Source organism: Schistocerca serialis, chromosome 4 (genome assembly GCF_023864345.2).
Source record: "Schistocerca serialis cubense isolate TAMUIC-IGC-003099 chromosome 4, iqSchSeri2.2, whole genome shotgun sequence".
Lineage (NCBI taxonomy): Eukaryota > Metazoa > Arthropoda > Insecta > Orthoptera > Acrididae > Schistocerca > Schistocerca serialis.
In genome coordinates this window covers 47,701,644-47,720,203 of record NC_064641.1, presented here as the reverse complement: position 1 = coordinate 47,720,203, position 18,560 = coordinate 47,701,644, and the positions used below count along the sequence as shown (strand labels likewise).

The window sequence follows — 18,560 nt, the reverse complement described above, 5'->3', positions numbered from 1 at the left end:
ACTACTGCAGAAGCACCGAAAAAAAAAAAAAAGCATGAAAAATTCAAACGAACGCAAAATCCCCAAGATTGGTGAAGCTTAAGAGAAGCTGGAAATTTAGCGCGAACTTCATTGCGAGATGCTTTTAATAGTTTCTCCAACGAAACTCTGTTTCGAAATTTGGGAGGAAACGCAATGAGATTCTGGTCATAAGTGAAGTACACCAGTGGCAAGCCGCAACCAATACCTTCACAGCGCAATAACACTGGTGACATTGATTGACACTGCCACTAAAGCCTAGTTACTAAAACGGTTTTCCGAAATTCCTTCACAAAAGAAGAAGATGTAAATATTTTAGAATTCGAATGTAGAACAACTCTCAGCATATGTTGCTTAGAAGTAGATATCTGCTGTGCAGCGAAGCAGCTTAAAACACTTAAGAAAAGCAGGGCTTCCGGCCAGATTATATACCAGTCAGATCCCTTCCAGAGTGTGCTGACACAATATCTCCATACTTAGCAATCATATGCAACCGCTCGCTCCTAGGGAGATCCGTACCCAAAGACTTGAGAGTCGCACAAGTCACAGCAATAACCAAGAAATAAAGTAGGAGTAATTCGTTGAATTACAGTCTGATATCACTAACGTCGATTTACAGTACGACTTTGGAGCATATGCTGAGCTCTAACTTGAATCACCTCGAAGAATATGATTTACTGACTGACAGCCAACACGGATTCAGAAAATATCGTTCTTGTGAAACACAGCTGTGTCTTTTTTTATTTCTACGAAGTAATGAGTGCTATCGACGGGGTCGTCAAACTGATTTCATATTTTTAGATTTCCAGATGTCTTTTGACATCGTTCCTCAAGAGCGATTTTTAATTAAATTGCATACCTATAGAGTATCGTCTCAGCTGTATGACTGGATTCGTAATTTCCTGTCAGGAAGAACACAGTTCGTAGTAACTGACGGAAAGACGTCGGGTAAAACAGGAGTGATATCTGGCGTCCGAAAGGAAGTGCTGTATGCCCTCTGTTGTTCCTGATCTACGTAAACGATGTAGGAGACAGTCTGAGCAGCCCTCTTAGATTGTTTGCAGATGATACTGTCATTCACCTTCGTGTAAATTCATCAGATGATCAAAACTAATTGCAAAGTGATTTAGACAAGATATCTATTGTACAAAAAGTGGAAATTGACTCTAAATTATGAAAGTGTGAAGTCATCCATTGAAAACTAAAAAGAAACCGTTACACTTGAGTTACGCGATAAATCACACAAATCTAAAGGCTGGAAACTCAACACAATACGTAGCGATTACAATTACGAATAACTTAAATTGGAGTGAACACATGGTGTGTCGTGGGGCGATCATTCTGTTTTTAAAATAATTGAAAAGCCACGATCGCTCCAGTCGTTTATTAGGTGACCGGTTTCAGCACTCTGAAGGTGCCATCATCAGATCTGAAACGTGGATTAACATTTTATAAAACCATATGGACATCATGGCATATGAGGCAGACCATCTGATAAAATCATTGTCACAACCAATAAAAAATAATAAAAAACTGCTCTCATGGTCGTTCTTTCCATAAAATATAGAACTGAAGTCACCAGATGAAACTACCACTGCTCGCCTAACACCGGTCGGCATCATCACTGCAGTGCATTATTTTTTATTGGTAGTGACAATGATTTTATCAGATGCTCTGCCTCATATGCCATGATGTCCATATGGTTTTATGGATGTTAATCCACGTTTCAGATCCGATGATGGCACCTTCAGAGTGCTGAAACCGGTCATCTAATAAACGATTGAAGCTATCGTGGCTTTTCAATTATTTTAAAAACTTAAATTGGAACGATCACATAGATAATGTTGTGGGGGAAACAAACCAAAGGCTGAGATTCATTGCAGAACACTTAGAAAAGGTAAAAGCTTACACTATGCTTGTCCGCCCTCTTCTGGAGTTCTGTTGTGCGGAATGGGATTGTCATCGGATAGTATTCACGGACGACATCGATAAAGTTCAAAGAAGGGCAGCTCTTTTTATATTATTAAGAAATAATAGAGAGAGTGTCACGGATATCATACACGAACTGGGATGGCAGTCGCTAAAACGAAGGCGTTTTTCGCTGCGGCAGGACCTTTCTCATGTAATTTCAATCACTAGCTTTCCCCTCAGAGTGTGAAAATATTTTGTTGCCACCCACCTAAATAAATGATCATCTTAATAAAATAAGAGAAATCAGAGCTTGCAAGGAAAGACTTAAGAGTTTGTTTTTACCGCGCGCTGTTCGAGAGTGGAACGGTAGAGAAGTAGCTTAAAGGTCGTTAGATGAACTCTCTGCCAGGCACTTGATTCTGAATTGCTGAGCAATCATGCATACGTAGTTCGTGTGACACAGGGTTATCAGCAAGTTACAGAGTCTGAAAGCCGCCTCGCCGTTGGCGACCATTTGGCCGGCTCATCGATTGGGACAGTATGCAGACGTGCGGGCATTCGGATGTGACAGTGGCCTCATGTTTTGGACTGCATGGGAACAAGACGGCAGGCACACTCGTCGTCGTTGTTACGGTCGAACACGTCTGACCGCTACAAATTAAGATCGCCGTGTTGTGTATCAGGCAGATCATAAGCCCTTCATAATTGTACCCGCAATTTGAGGACAATTCCCCGCAACATTCCGTTATCATCCCGCACCATTGTTCGGAGAAAAGCAGCAGACGGACTTGTGAATTACAGTGAGACCCGAGTTTCTCCTGGCGCATACAATTTTCAAACAACTTACGGGAATTCAGCCAGGTAATACTAACAGTGACCGCCGATATTTCGGCGGGAGCACACCCCACCTTTTTCAAGGCAAATTGCAACGGATAGGCGATGTACAGGCAAATTTAAAACCTCGGTTCTTGGACTAATACAGGAAAGATAACACACACTGAACACTAGTGCCACCAAAGATTACCAAAGTCATAGATATCGATAGTGAGATTACGAACGAGCAGGTGAGTTAACATTGACTCTGCCCCCCTGTTTTTTGACAAAGGAGAGAGCAGGTACACAAGGAAGGGGTTCCTTTCCGTCCTATAGTGAGTAATATCGGCGCACCGACGTATCGTGTGGCAAAGCATCTTGCTTCGCTGTTGAGTCCACAAGTTGGTCGGTGTGAACATCGTAACAGGAATTCAGCTGATTTCTTACGTCGTTTGGAGCGACTGCGGTTGAATAACTCTGATATTTTAGTGAGTTTTGACGTGGTCTCTCTCTTCACTCGTGTTCGTCTGTGATTCGTTGCGGTTAATTGAGGTTAGTTTTGGTGCCGAATTAACTAATCTCTTTCGGCATGTGTTGACATCCACCTACTTTTTATTCAATGACCAGTATTACGAACAGACAGATGGAGTTGCGATGGGTAGTCCGTTGTCTCCTGTGATCGCAAATTCGATTATGGAAGACTCCGAGAAAGGTGTATTGGAGTCGGCGCCTTTGAAACCCACCTGTTCCTTCATATATGTTGATGATACCTTTGTTGTTTGGGATCATGGTAGGGAGAATTTGAATGGTTTTCTAGAACATCTGAACACGATACACCCGAACATTCGTTTTACGATGGAGGTGGAAGAGGATGGTTGCCTTCCCTTTCTTGACGTTTTGATTAGGAGGAAGGATGATGGATCACTGGGACATGCAGTTTACAGGAAACGTACTCACACCGACTTGTAATTACAGGCTAATAGTTGTCACCATCTGGATCAGCGTGTAGGGGTACTTCGTACCTTGGTACACAGGGCACATGTCATTTCCGACACTGAGACTGCCAGCTGAGCTGTCCCATCTTGACGCTACTTTTCGTCAAAAAGGTTATAGTGAAAGACAGATTGAACGTGCGTTGCGCTATCAACCAACTGTGCATCGGGTGATTGATGATAATACTGAGTCGACACCTAAGTCTACTGTCTTTTTGCCTTACGTAGGAAGCACTTACAAGAAGATCGGTCTATTTCATAGAAATACGATGTTAAATGTGTTTTCCGACCTCCATCTAAAATTAGAATGCTTTGAGTTCCGTTAAGGATGATCTTGGTTTGCGTAAGGCTGGTGTGTATCACATTCCTTGTAGCTGTGGCATGGCATATACTGGTCAGACTATGAGGACCGCGGAGGACCGATGTACTGAGCATAAACGGCACACATGATTACAGCAGCCAAGTATATCCGCTATTGTCTAACATTGCTTGGATACTGGTCACCCTATATTACACAACAACACCGAGGTATTGGCATGCACGTCCAGCTAATGGGACAGTGTTATTAAGGAGGCAGTTGAGATTAAATTAGCGAGCAACCTTCTAAACAGGGATGGAGGTTTTTATTTAAACTCTTTGGAATCCTGCCCACTCCTTTGAAAAAACAAAAAATCAAAAACAAAAAAAAAAACAAAAACAGAGGGACAGAGTCAATGTTAGATTACCTGTCCGTTGCAGTTTGCCTTCAAAATAGCGGGGTGTGCTCCCGCCGAAATATCGGCGGTTGCTGTTAATATTGCCGGGCTGAATTCCCGTAAGTTGTTTGAAAATTGTGAATTAGTGTCCCACCAGTGGGCTGCGTTAAAACCACAGCACACACGGCTGCATTTGAAGTGATGCTGTACCGGGAAGCACAGACTGCTGAGAAATGGCGTGTTCAGCTATGAATCGCGGTTCTCTACTACCTCGGGTGAGTATCGTCGGCTTGTTTGGTAGCGACCTGAGGAGAAACCCGCCACATTCCTTCAATCTCTTCATGTTACTTCTTCATAATCGTGTGTGTGGAGGGGGGAGGGGGAGGCGGAAGGGCATCGGGTATGAGTTTATGTCATGGATGGTAGCGATTGTGGGAACACAGACGGACATCCTGCGTCCTCGTGTCTACCTCTCATGCGACAGGGTAATGCTCGTCCATACATGGCAAATATATCTGTGAACTCTTTATAAATTTGAACAACATGGGTCAGAGGAGTAACAGTGATCTGGTAACACAACTGGGTTAAAAACAACAGTGTAGATCGCTATAATATTTTACTAATGACAGATTTCGACTTCATGTAGAAGTCACCTGCCGAAAACTAGCACCACCTGGCAGTTGCTGGCGGCTACTCGGATGCTCACGCGACAATGCATCAGTTTGCGATTGTGTTGCCACGTGATCATCCCAGCAGCAGCCAGACGGGGTTCATTTTCTGAAGATGACTTCTGCATGAAGTCGAAACTGATTATTAGTAAAATATCATTGCGATCTAGACTGTTGTTTTAGCCTGTTCTCTATGAACTGCCTACATGATGTTGAGATACTCCCGTGGTCAGGAAGGCGCTCAGACAGTTTCGTGCTGGATCAGCTCAGACATCAGCTCTATCCCAGTTCCAGTAACGAAGATATGAATAACTGGTTAAAACAGTTGCGTACCGGATTACATCACAAGGCAATAAAAAATGGATCAAATGGCTCTGAGCACTACGCGAACTTCTGAGGTCATCAGTCACCTAAACCTAACTAACCTAAGGACATCACACACATCCATGCCCGAGGCAGGATTCGAACCTGCGACCGTAGCGGTTGCTCGGCTTCAGACTGTAGAGCCTAGAACCGCACGGCCACTCTGGCCGGCAGAAGGTAATACAACGGCTTTATAACACCCTTCGGATGAGTGCGTGGATGTCGTTTTGATGAGTGGGTTCATAATGTCAAGGTCTTTGTAAAGTCCACCATTTTGTAATTGGCGAAACAGCATCTCATACCCTTTCAACCTGCGAGGTTCCTTTTCGTTCTCTCGTAGCCTGGGTGGCTAATACATTACTTCTGTTACCTTCTTTTTGCCTAACATTTCCGTGTACTTGTAGTTACGCTAATCGACTTTTAAAATAGAAATGCAGATCTATGAGAGGCATGACAAATTTTAGATTGTTAATTAAATTCTTTGTCAAAGCGATGTTTATAAGTCGTGTTGAATATTTTAATGATTTCAGTTCTTTAATCTGAGATGATGAATTGATTAAGCTGTAAATTGTATAGTAAAATTGTATATAATTATATAATAAAATTTATTACTGTGTTACGCGCTTTTAATTCGAAAATTTCTCTAAAATGTCCCTTGTAGAGCCCACAACACAGGTCCAGCCTAGGGGGCCAATAGGTCCTGAATACGGTCCTACTGGTGCATTTATTTCTGACGACACCGTTTGTCCAACCACCACTTCGTAGAGATCGCCGTCCCTTGCCTACCTGTTTGCTGCAGGTGCCCTTATCTGCTCACTCTTGCTGACAGGGACGGCTCAGCCGAGTGGCAAGCCCTACATTACCTAGCTAGTACCGGCTGGTTATAATTAATGTGCAGCTAGTCACAGAGGTACAGTGCGCGCTGCAATTATCGTATGGCAGCGAAACTTAGTAGATATTCTAATGCGTTAATGCGGTACCGATTTAAGCTGAAAAAAATTAAAAAAATTGCTCCAACTTCGGCCACAAGATGCAAATCTAGTACTGTGAATGCAAGAAACACGTACAGAAATGTTTCCGTATGTAATGGATTAGAAAGTGGATGTGGGCAGAAAAGATCAAACAAATGAGAAAGGCACAATATTGATTTTATTATTATCTGCCACTTACACCATTAGTTCGCTATGAGCACTGGAGATGTCTACGAGATGCTGTACAGCGTCAGATTTGTGCCTGGTGGCTAAAACTGCAACTAATTTTTTTCAGCGTAAATTGATTCCAAATTAACGCGTTAGCACATCTAAAACGTTTCGCTGCCATACTACGACAGGCGTTTGAAAAGTCTGCGCAAAGTCCGAGAGATGGCACCACCGGCACGTAACGAGGTCACCTGCAGTTAGTAGCATCTTTGGAAAGAACGCACACCAAGTTTGAGCCACATTGGTCTATTTCTTTGTGTCTGGCATTCGTGTGAATCAAGGAAGTCGAATGATTGTCAAAATATGGACGAAAAAGAATTTCTTGTGGTGATGAAATATTACTTTATAAAAGGCAAAACGCCTCAGGAGACTAAAGAGAAGCTTGATAAATATTACGGTAACTCTGCACTTTCGATTATAACAGTTTAAAAGTGGTTTCAAAATTTTCGTAGTGGCCACATGGGCACAAGTGATGCTGAACGTTCTGGAGGTTACGACTCTAGAAATCATTGATAAAATCCATGATATGGTGATGGATGACAGAAGAGTTAAGATCGTGAGATTGCTAGTGCTGTGGGTACCTCAAATGAACGGGTACATAATATTTTGCATAAACATTTGTACATGAGAAAGCTATCCACAAGATGGGTTCCGCGATTGCTCACGCTTGACCAAAAACGGAATCGTGTGAAGTGTTGCAAGGATTGTTTGCAGCTGTTCAGGAAGAATCCGCAGGACTAAGCGTCGTTTCGTCACTGTGGATGAAACATGGGTGCATTAATATACTCCCGAGACCATACAACAATCTAAACAATGCGTTATCAAGGGAGAGTCTGCACCAGAAAAGGCGAACACCATTCCTTCGGCCGGAAAGGTTATGGCGACTGTCTTTTGGGATTCACAAGGGATAATCCTCATCGACCATCTGGAAAAAGGGTAAAACTATTACAGGCACATTATTCATCGTTATTGGACCGTTTGAAATCCGAGCTTCAAGAAAAACGCCCGCGATTGGATCGCAAAAAAGTCCTTTTCCATCACGACAATGCAGCAGCACACACCTCAACAGTTGTGGTCGCAAAATTAATGGTAATAGGATTCGAACTCGTTTCACATCCCCCCTAGTCTCCAGACTTGTCTCCCTCAGACTACTATTTGTTCACCAATTTGAAGAAACGACTGGCGGGACAAAGATTTTGTTCAAACGATGAGGTGATTGCAGCAACTAATAGCTATTTTTCAGACTTGGACAATTCCTATTATTCGGAAGGGATCAACAAATTAGAACAACGTTGTAGGAAGTGTATAAGTCTAGAAGGAGAGTATGTCGAAAAATAAAAAAGGTTTACCCCAAACACGTAAGTAGTTTTTATTTTTGCACGGACTTTTCAAACGCCCCTCGTATAATTTCAGCCCACACTAGACCTTCCTGAGTAGCTGCAATTTAATTACCGTATAAGCACCCAGTACTAATCGCGACCGTGCAGTGGCTGAGCGCCGAAATGCTAACACTGCACTGGCACTGTCGCCCTGTAACTGGTGCGCCGAAGCTACCGGACCCAGTTGGCTATTAAGGCAGACCTGTGACGTACACACCTCGTCGTGGACCTCCTGCGGTGACAGCAGCAGCTGGCCGTGCGGCGCGATGAGCACCTCGGCCAGCGGCCGCCTCTTGGCCGGCTCCCGGTCGCCGCCGGGGTGCTGCCTCTTGTAGGCGATGCCGCGCGCCACCAGCCGATGGATCTGGCCCTTGCGCTCCCGCAGCCAGCGCGCGCCCAGCGCAGTCGACACCATGCAGACCACCTGCAGCCACGGCCGGAACACTATGCGCTGCAACACCGAAGGCACAGATCAGCGCCTTCCAATGAATTAATTACTGCACAGGATTCATTAATAACAGCATTTTATTGTCTTCCTGTTATCTTCTGCCAAACGTCTCCATTCAGGGCGTCGACCTTGAACACATCACGATACTCTAAGATTTCAGTGAAATCAACAGCTTTCATCTGTCCCCGTTGACGTTTGTCAACGCCTGTAAGCAGCTAACGGTGTTCATTTCATTGTAATTTCATTCTAACGAGCTGCACGGTCACCGGTGGTGTCTGTTCTTTCGGACATGTCCGAAAGAACAGATGCCATCTTAGTATATACACTCCATGATTTCGTTGATACGATCGTTATAACTGAGCCGTGGTGCGCCTTTTCTCGACACCAGCTCTTTGGCACGACACTATCGATTACCCGGCCTGAAGCAAACCAAGCGCTGTATCACGTGTGAGATACAGAGGCGAGCGAGTGCGCCGTTACTTACCCCAGTTCACTGCTAGTAGCGGCACGTCACCTTAACGAGTCTGCATGTAGCGCACCAGTATTGCACCACAATTTAGTATGAAATTAAAAATCACAATTTATATTTAAAACTTTGTTAAATTATAGTTTAGTGTAATAATGTTCCAAAAACCAAGTCTTGATGTTCTAAACTTAATAGTTTACGGAAAATGCCGTTTTAAGAGAAAAATCAGAGGCGCTAAATAATGACGCTAGGAAGCCAGAATACGATCAGAAGGTGCAGTTAGAAGTTATAAATAAGTGATGCTAGTTTCCAAAACCATAAAACAAAAATTAACGCCAGAATCCACGTTTTTCGGACAAATCAGAGGCGCTAAATAATGGACTTGGAAACTTGAAAATTTGTTTTGTGCTTCAGTACACCCCAAAAATAATAACACAGAGTCCACGTTAATCTACCTCTTATAGTTTTTGAATAATTAAATAAAAACTAATTTTGTAACTAAAAATGTACCTAAGCGTTCTAGATTAAGTACTTGAAATTTTAATGATAGAGGATTTTGGTTAAACCAGATGATCAAATATATCAAATAATAGAGCTAAACCAAGTTTAAGACTTAACATAAATAGCAACTGATATAAGTCTTAGCAAAGGTATGGTTCAGAGGTAACAAGCTACCGTTAGTTCCACTAAATAAATTCTACTAAGCAAAGTTTTCATTCTAGCGAGCTGAAACTTTCTACGTGCTTTCACACTGCTTATCTGCATACCAGCAAAAATTAAGAACTTTCTGAAGTAATTGCTAACTATATTATTAAAGATTATGTGCCCGAGATAGCGGTCGTTTGTAGACTGCCGGCGTATGCAAATAGACAGAGACAACAGATGTTATCTCGGCAGTCCGCACCGGCACCTTATAAATACAGCCCCTGAAGCAGTAGGAAGGTTCACTTCGCTCTCAGACACTGTGAGGTCCACGCCAGTTAAACGTTTGGTCGCGCTCTGCCTCGGATGACGTCAGAGCCGAGCTGTGACAAGCGCGTATTTGGCAGTGAAAACGGATAGTGAACTCGCGAGGAATGTACACCGTCCTGGATCGTTTAGAATTCGATAAAATAACTGTTAGTGTGCCGTCCGTGTGAAATTCAATTCCGCGTGGCAAGTGGTGAATTTATTTCCACTTTTATGTCGAGCATTAAATTTTGAACATTTATTGCGAGCTTTCAATTGAATGATGTTAGTCAGGGCGAAAAACAATCTGGTAGGAAGTTACCGTAGAGGTCGCCTTTGAACTGCTAAAGGTGCCGTTAGATTAGAAAGACTTGTTTTCAATTGAACATAACGCAATTTTAAGTGTTGTTTGTGAGAAACTTTAACTAAATTAAATCTTGATTGGAACTTTAAACTTTTACTGAAGTCATAGTCCTTATCCCGCAAAGAAATGGGAAATACACACTTTTCTTTCAGTGGGCTGGACCGGAATGTGACCATGCTGACTGGAATCTAAGGTCAGTATGTTTCCTTTCGCTTTCTGGCTGACCACCAAATTAGTTGTCAGGCTCACGTGATTAAAGACGGCATCAAGACTTTAAACCATTTATGTAACTTGCTCGCCGCCCCACAGGCCGTACTAGGATCATTGCCCCTGTTGTGATCTCGCGGGTGTTTCGCGCTCGCGGCAGTTGGTGTTGGACTCGCTAAGGGGCGCTAGGACGTGCTTGGGTGGACGAAAGAGGAAAACACGCGAGCTCGGTCAGCAGCGGCATGCCGAGCCTACCTCGTAAGACGGTCGCGAGTTTGTGGTGGACCTGCCTGATGTCAACTCCGGACGCTGTTCGTCGCATTGCCTTGTTTTCTCGGAGAGACCCATCCCTGGAGACCATCTCGAACAATTCTCTCCATCGAAGGTGTAAGTGATTTTGGTGCCTTCGTTTCGTTGAACCATTTGCGTTCCAGCGAGTGTAATTGTTGCTTGGTTGCCCTAATGTACGCGTTGCTGAAGTAAGGCCGGTATTACACTATCAAATTTCTTTGTCAAAGATTTGATCAAAGATGTGATCCAATATTCCGTCCAATATATTTGACAAAGATCTTTGACGTAGTGCTAGAAGGGGTATTACACTGTCATCAAATTTTTCGTCAAAGTTCAAGATGGCTGACAACAACTTATTATTAACCGCAGCAGTTCTACGTACTCCAATTGCATTGTGTGCATATGCGGAAAAGAAGTGGGGGAAAAAAATGGAACCATACATACGAGGTTGACAGCCTTAAAAGTCCTGGGATTACAACTTGATAATAAATTCAGTTGGGAGGAGCACACCACAGAACTGCAGAAACGCCTTAACAAATCTGTATTTGCAATTCGAGTGTTAACAGACATAGGCAACATAAAAATGAAAAAGCTTGCATACTTTCATTCCATAATGTCATGTGGGATAATATTTTGGGGGTAAATCTTGAAGTCAAACAAAAGTTTTCAAGGTCCAAAAGCGTGTAATACGTATTATTTGTGGAGTAAATTCACGGACCTCCTGCAGAAACCTCTTCAAAGAACTGGGTATACTAACTACTGCCTCTCAGTATATTTACTTCTTAATGAAATTTGTCGTAAATAATATATATCTTTTCCAACAAACAACTCAGTTCATACATACAATACCAGGAACAAAAATGATCTGCACAAGGACTTAAAAGCACTTACTTTAGTTCAAAAAGGGGTCCACTACACAGGAACACTCATCTTCAATAATTTGCCAGCAAACAAAAAATTTATGTTTGAAATAAAGATCAGTTTAAAAGGAGCCTGAAAGACTTACTACTGGCCAACTCCTCCTACTCCATTCGCGAAATTTTTATAGAAACAAATGATGTATTGTATTTATTCATACTATTAGTATTGTTATTTCAGCTTAAAAGAAATCGATATGTTCCACATCCATAAGGATCTCCTGAGCACGGATCTATGGAACGAAAAACTAATCTAATCTGGGTGAAGCCGTCGGTTTTACGACGACACGATAAAAGCATTCAACAAAACTTGTTACGTGAGCTTACAGTGGAAGACGTCAAGTCGTACATCAATTACTGAAGAATGGATGAGCATACATTTCTGTATGTGCTCAGTGAAGTGTATCCTCATATCACAAAGCACAATATTCACTTAAGAACTGCTACATCTTCAGAAGACAGGCTCACTATAACACTCCGATTCCTTGCTACAGGAGAGGGTTATGTTAGGTTGGGTTAGGTTAGGTCAGGTTAGGTCTCCAATCTTCTTAATCTATTTTTGTATTCAGGGTGCCTCACGTTGTAAAGCGCCTCATCAGCTTCAGACATCTCTATTAATTTTGTAGTTGTCGGCACACACCAATTGTATTTACCGGCAATGGTTATAAAAACACTACAGACGACAGAACGCTGCAGCGATGCTAGCGCTCCATGTGGTAACATGTCACATTGCAGCGAACAGAAGACAAGCGGTTTCTTTGATCACATATACAGCGAGGCCCTAGATTTGATCAAATATTGGACGACATTTGACAAAGTCCCTATTACACTATCAAATATCTTTGACGAAGATATTGGACAAAGATATTTGATAGTGTAATACCGGCCTAAGAGCAGCCGGCAAAGTGTGTGACCGCATGGAGACCAGCAGTTACTACTTCCTTTTTAAAAATCCGCTGGTTGGATTACTATTAGGTAGCTGATTAGCACGAAGGTGCCTGTGTTATATTTTTTTGGCTTTTTGGAACAGTATACAGAAGTTTATGTATTGTCTGTATGAGATTTTCAGTGTATTTTGATTGCCATCAAGTCGACGTCACTTTTATATTGCTGTAAAATTTGGGTCACTTATATACGTGCATTTATTTGAAAGCACCCACTCAGTTAGTAGTAAAGACTCGTATTTTGTAAAGCTAGTTCCTTTATATATGTGCATTTATTTGAATGCACTCAGTACTAGAGCAATTGCTTCTTCATTTATATTGTTATTTATTGATCTCTTAACTTATATTAATTTATGTTTGGTTGGTGTCTGCCGTGTCTGTTTGTGTTCCAGTTTTCTGCGAGTTGGGGGGGTGTGGGAGCAGCGCCACGTTTCGCTTCGGTGCACAGAAGCTGTGACGTGCCGTCTAATGGGAAGCGACTCCCGGTTGGGCCCCGGCTTTTAGGTGTTGTTTTGGACGCCTGGTCTGCTGATTCCGGCATTTTAAGTAAAGTCGCCTTTTGCCCAGGGCAGCCTGAATCACGGCCCGTTTGGTAAACTTTTAACGTATTTCTTGTATATTTAAGAAAAAAAAATGTTTTTAATTTCCTTGGGAATGAATTTTATTAATTGTTAACTTGTTCTGCTGCTTGTGTTATTTGGGTTCATAGTGAACTGCAGTGCGTTCATAAACCACTTTCATATTGCAATTATTGCTCTTTAAAAAACAATTATCTGTCACATTTCTTTAAATCACCTCCAGATTGTAATTTATTGTTCCTTTAACTATTGAAATCTTTGCGGCTCGTCTCTTTAAGTCAGTCTTGGCAATTACAATTTCCTGCCTTGCTTAAGAAGCACACTATATGTGATTTTGGTATTGTCTTAAAGATGGCCACGTGTTGACTGTCTTTTAGCACAGCACTAACACTCGGTCATCAGGCCACAAGTGGCCCATCGGGACCATCCGACCGCCGTGTCACTCTCAGCTGAGGAGGCGGATAGGAGGGGTGTGTGGTCAGCACACCGCTCTCCCAGTCGTTACGATGGTTTTCTTTGACTGGAGCCGCTACTCTTCGGTCGAATAGCTCCTCAATTGGCATCACGAGACTGAGTGCACCCCAGTGTACTCTGCTGATGTATGAAGCCTGGTTATTTCGTAACAACTTTTATGAAATATTTTTAACACTGAACAATACATTAGTGTTGTGCGCGTATGGTATTGTGTGTCAAAACTGTTCATTTTGCTTAAAGAAAAGTGTTGCCTCCTCGAATAAGAGCAGCGGTAAATTGTATAGATGATCAACAACTAGTGATGAGACTATTAGGCAAAAGCACTGAAGATTGCTAAAAATCCTTACTCTTGTATAGTTGAGATTACTTAACATGCATTTAAATTGTTTGCTGGTTGTATAAGATCACTTTTGTGCATGAACTTAGTGCCGTTTACACTGCTTGACAGACAACATTGCTACACGTTCCCAGGTGGAGATTTCTTTAACAAAGTAACTATCACTAGCCGGCAGAAGTAATTATTAAATAGAACCTCATGTTACACTAATAATAAGTAACTGGTTTTGTGGCAATCCTACCCAAAATTGTACAACACCACAATCTATCACAGCAATCCACAACTGCCTACGCATTTAGGCGAAGAATTGGTGTACGTACTTTTCTGGGACTTTTCTGTACCTCAGAAAGTATTCGGCAGTCCTTGGCCACATTCGTGAACACAGTTTTATATCGCTCCTATCATGTATCCAGCCACCTGTACAAAGGTATTTTCAATTTCCGGTTCCCTCGATAATTGATTATATTCCTGACTGAGTCAATACAACATTTTTTATGTCTTTTAGCAAAATACCCGATTATTATAGTGACCCGTTTTGATGGATCTCGTTATCCGTTTGTCTGTGGGAGTTGCGGTGCCCATATTTTCAGGTTTAATTGTACCTCCCCTGGTAATTTAATTAGACAAGCCGTTATCAGTTGCGCAACTTTGTTTTCTTTTAATTCGCATGATCTTATGGGGAATTATCTATCACTGTAGGTCACTGTAGACATATTCTGTAGCATTTCAGGATTATGTTAAATTGCTCAATTGGCACCTCACGCGCTCAAAAATTATCTTTGGTCATGGATGATATGGCATTCTCAACCATTGTTCATACCAGTTTAGTGATTTTATTTCTGTTTCATTTATCCTCGCTCATTACTTTCTATGTCGATTCTTGATATTCTGGCGTTCATTCGTAAATAATCCATTTCTACATCTAGACTTCTTTTGAGGTTAGTACCGAAACTCCATAGTTCTAATTCATAGCATAGGACAAATTCAGCCATTATCCTACCCAACAGCTTTTTACTGTTGTTGGAAACGATCTTGTTCCACCAGAAAGAGTTCATACACCTTGTATTCTGTATTTTACTTCTGTATTATGCGATTCATTTTTGTCAATAAATGCCCCTACATTGTTAAATTTTTCTACATGTCTTAACTGCGCCGTCATTTGTCTGTGCTTCAAATCTAGCTTCACTATTCACTACCAGAATTTGTTTTACTCATCTGCCATATTCCTGGTGACGTTTGTCACATCATAAATCCAAGATCACATTCATGTTGATTTAGATAAGTTATCTGTATGGTGCGAAAAGTAGCAATGGACCCTGAATAAACAAAAGTGTGAAGTTATTCACGTGAGTACTACCAGAAATCCGCTAAATTTCGATTACACGATAACTCACACAAATCTGAAGGCTGTAAATTCAACTAAATACTTAGGGATTACAATTACAAATACCCTAAATTGGAACGATCACATAGATAATGTTGGTAGAGCCAACCAAAGACTGCGATTCATTGGCAGAACGCTTAGATGGTGCAACAGGTCTACTAAAAAGACTGCTTACACCACGCTTGTCCACCCTATTCTGGAGTATTGCTGTGCGGTGTGGGATCCGCATCAGATGGGACTGACGGATGACGTCCAAAAAGTACAAAGAAGGGCAGCTCGTTTTGTACTATCGGGAAGTAGGGAAGGTAGTGCCACAGACATGATATGTGAATTGGAGTGGTAATAATCAAAACAAAGACTTTTTCGTTGCGACGGGATCTTCATGAAATTTCAATCACCAGTTTTCTCCTCAAATTGCGAAAACATTGTTGGCACCCACCTACATTGTTCTGATGATCAATACGATAAAATAAGAGAAATCAGGGCTCGCACAGAAAAATTTAAGTGCTCGTTTTTCCCGCGCGCCGTTCGAGAGTGGAACGGTATAGAGACAGCTAGAAGGTGGTTCATTGAACCCTCTGCCAGGCACTTTATTGTAAATAGCAGAGTAATGACGTAGATGTAGATGTAGATCTAATGTTAGAATAGCATAATTCGTGAAAACTCGGTAGACTCCAAGGCCTGATGTAATCCCATCAAATTCTATACGAAAACGGCAAGGGCAGTTTTTGACGACAATCACTATAAAAATATCAACATTAATTTCGCAAACACGGATATTGCGAAACTTTGCCGTCTTTTTGTCCATGAGGCACAGAGCGTAATAGACTAAGGCACCCACGATGACACCGTGTTTGTTGAGGTCCAGAAGGGTATTTGATACAGTTCCACACTGATCGATTAACAAAAAACGATCTTAGCGAGAGTCGGACAATTTTTGTGGATAGATTCAGGACTTCCGAGCAGAATTCAATACCTCATTGTAAAGGAGCCACAGCAGACAGATGTAGCCTCTAGGAAGTGTTATAGGGCCGTTACGGCTAACAGCTGTAGGCAGAGCCATCTAGTAGCTAACATCGGAAGCTCTGTGACACATATCGGACAAAGCTGCTGTTTTCAGAAAGCTTGAACGCAAGAAGACTAACAAAATACGTGAAGACCTACGGTTGCCGCAAGAGCTGACAGTTGATTCTGAATGTAAACACAGCTAACTTATCGCGCATAAATTAGCGAAGAGATCTGTTGTTTTATAATTACATTATTGAAGGTAAATCACTAGAAAAAGTAACAACCATTAAATACCTAGGAACCTTAACTACTCAAAACTAGTTTTGGAAAATGCAAATATCCGGCTGATATTGAAAGAAAAAAAATCATACACGAAAGATGTAATTTACTGAATACTAGCTCGACTTATTCTTGATTATGTGTTGGCTCTTTGGGACCCTTATGTTGATTAGATAGTAAAGACAGATAAGATCCAACGAAGAGTGGCTCCTTACGTCACCAGATCATTCAGTAACTCGAGAGCGCTTCAGGGATGCTCAACAAATTCCATTGTCAACATTTACAAGAGACGCATTGTGCATGACAGACGCTTTCTGTTCAAATTACGAAAGGGTACGTTCCAAGAAGAGGAGTCGGGCAACACATTACTTCCTCTCACATATGCCTCGTCAAATGACGACGACAAGAAATTCAGAGCAATTAGAGCTCACAGATGTTTACAGTCAGTTGTTCTTTGCACACACCATCCACGAATAGAAAAGCAACTGAAATCACTCAACAGAGGAAAGTCCACTGGACCTGACGGGATACCAATTAGATTCTACACAGAGTAAGCGAAAGAACTTGCCCCCCTTCTAACAGCCGTGTACCGCAAGTTTCTAGAGGAACGGAAGGTTCCAAATGATTGGAAAAGAGCACAGGCAGTTCCAGTTTTCAAGAAGGGTCGTCGAGTAGATGCGCAAAACTATAGGCCTATATCTCTGACATGGATCTGTTGTAGAATTTTAGAACATGTTTTTCGCTCGCGTATCATGTTATTTCTGGAAACCCAGAATCTACTCTGTAGGAATCAACATGGATTCCGGAAACAGCGATCGTGTGAGACCCAACTCGCTTTATTTGTTCATGAGACCCAGAAAATACTAGATACAGGCTCCCAGGTAGATGCCATTATCCTTGACTTCCGGAAGGCGTTCGATACAGTTCGGCACTGTCACCTGAAAAAATTAAGTAAGTGCCTACTGAATATCAGAGCAGCTGTGTGGCTGGATTGAAGAGTTCTTAGTAAACAGAACACAGCATGATGTCCTCAATGGAGAGACGTCTACAAAGTAACCTCTGGCTTGCCACAGGGGGAGTGTTATGGGACCATTGCTTTTCACAATATATATAAATGACCTAGTAGATAGTGTCTGAAGTTCCATGCGGCTTTTCGCGGATGATGCTGTAGTATACAGAGAAGTTGCAGCATTAGAAAATTGTAGCGAAATGCAGGAAGATCTGCAGCGGATAGGCACTTGGTGCAGGGAGTGGCAGCTGACCCTTAACATAGACAAATGTAACGTATTGCGAATACGTAGAAAGAAGGATCCTTTATTGTATGGTTATATGATAGCAGAAAAAACACTGGTAGGAGTTACTACTGTAAAATATCTGGGAGTATGCGTACATAACGATTTGAAGTGGAATGATCATATAAAATTGTTGGTAAGGCGTGTGCCAGGTTGAGATTCATTCATTGGGAGAGTCCTTAGCAAATGTAGTCCATCAACAAAGGAGGTGGCTTACAAAACACTCGTTCGACCTATACTTGAGTATTGCTCATCAGTGTGGGATCCGTACCAGGTCGGGTTGACAGAGGAGATAGAGAAGATCCAAAGAAGAGCGGCGCGTTTCGTCACAGGGTTATTCGTTAAGCGTGATAGCGTCACGGAGATGTTTAGCAAACTCAAGTGGCAGACTCTGCAAGAGAGGCGCTCTGCATCGCGGTATAGCTTGCTGTCCAGGTTTCGAGAGGGTGCGTTTCTGGATGAGGTATCGAATATATTGCCTCCCCCTTCTTATACCTCCAGAGGAGATCACGAATGTAAAATTAGAGAGATTCGAGCGCGCTCGGAGGCTTTCCGGCAGTCGTTCTTCCCGCGAACCATACGCGA

General features: G+C 42.1%; 1 protein-coding gene across 1 annotated transcript in view; it reads right to left on the bottom strand.

The window, feature by feature from the left end:
* Positions 1–18,560, bottom strand: part of LOC126474220 (cytochrome P450 4g15-like) — an 84,661-nt gene that overhangs the window by 28,674 nt on the left and 37,427 nt on the right. Inside the window, exon 4 of the mRNA XM_050101684.1 lies at positions 8,256–8,489. Within this exon, the coding sequence (XP_049957641.1) occupies positions 8,256–8,489 (234 nt within the window). The remainder of the gene's footprint in view (positions 1–8,255; positions 8,490–18,560) is intronic.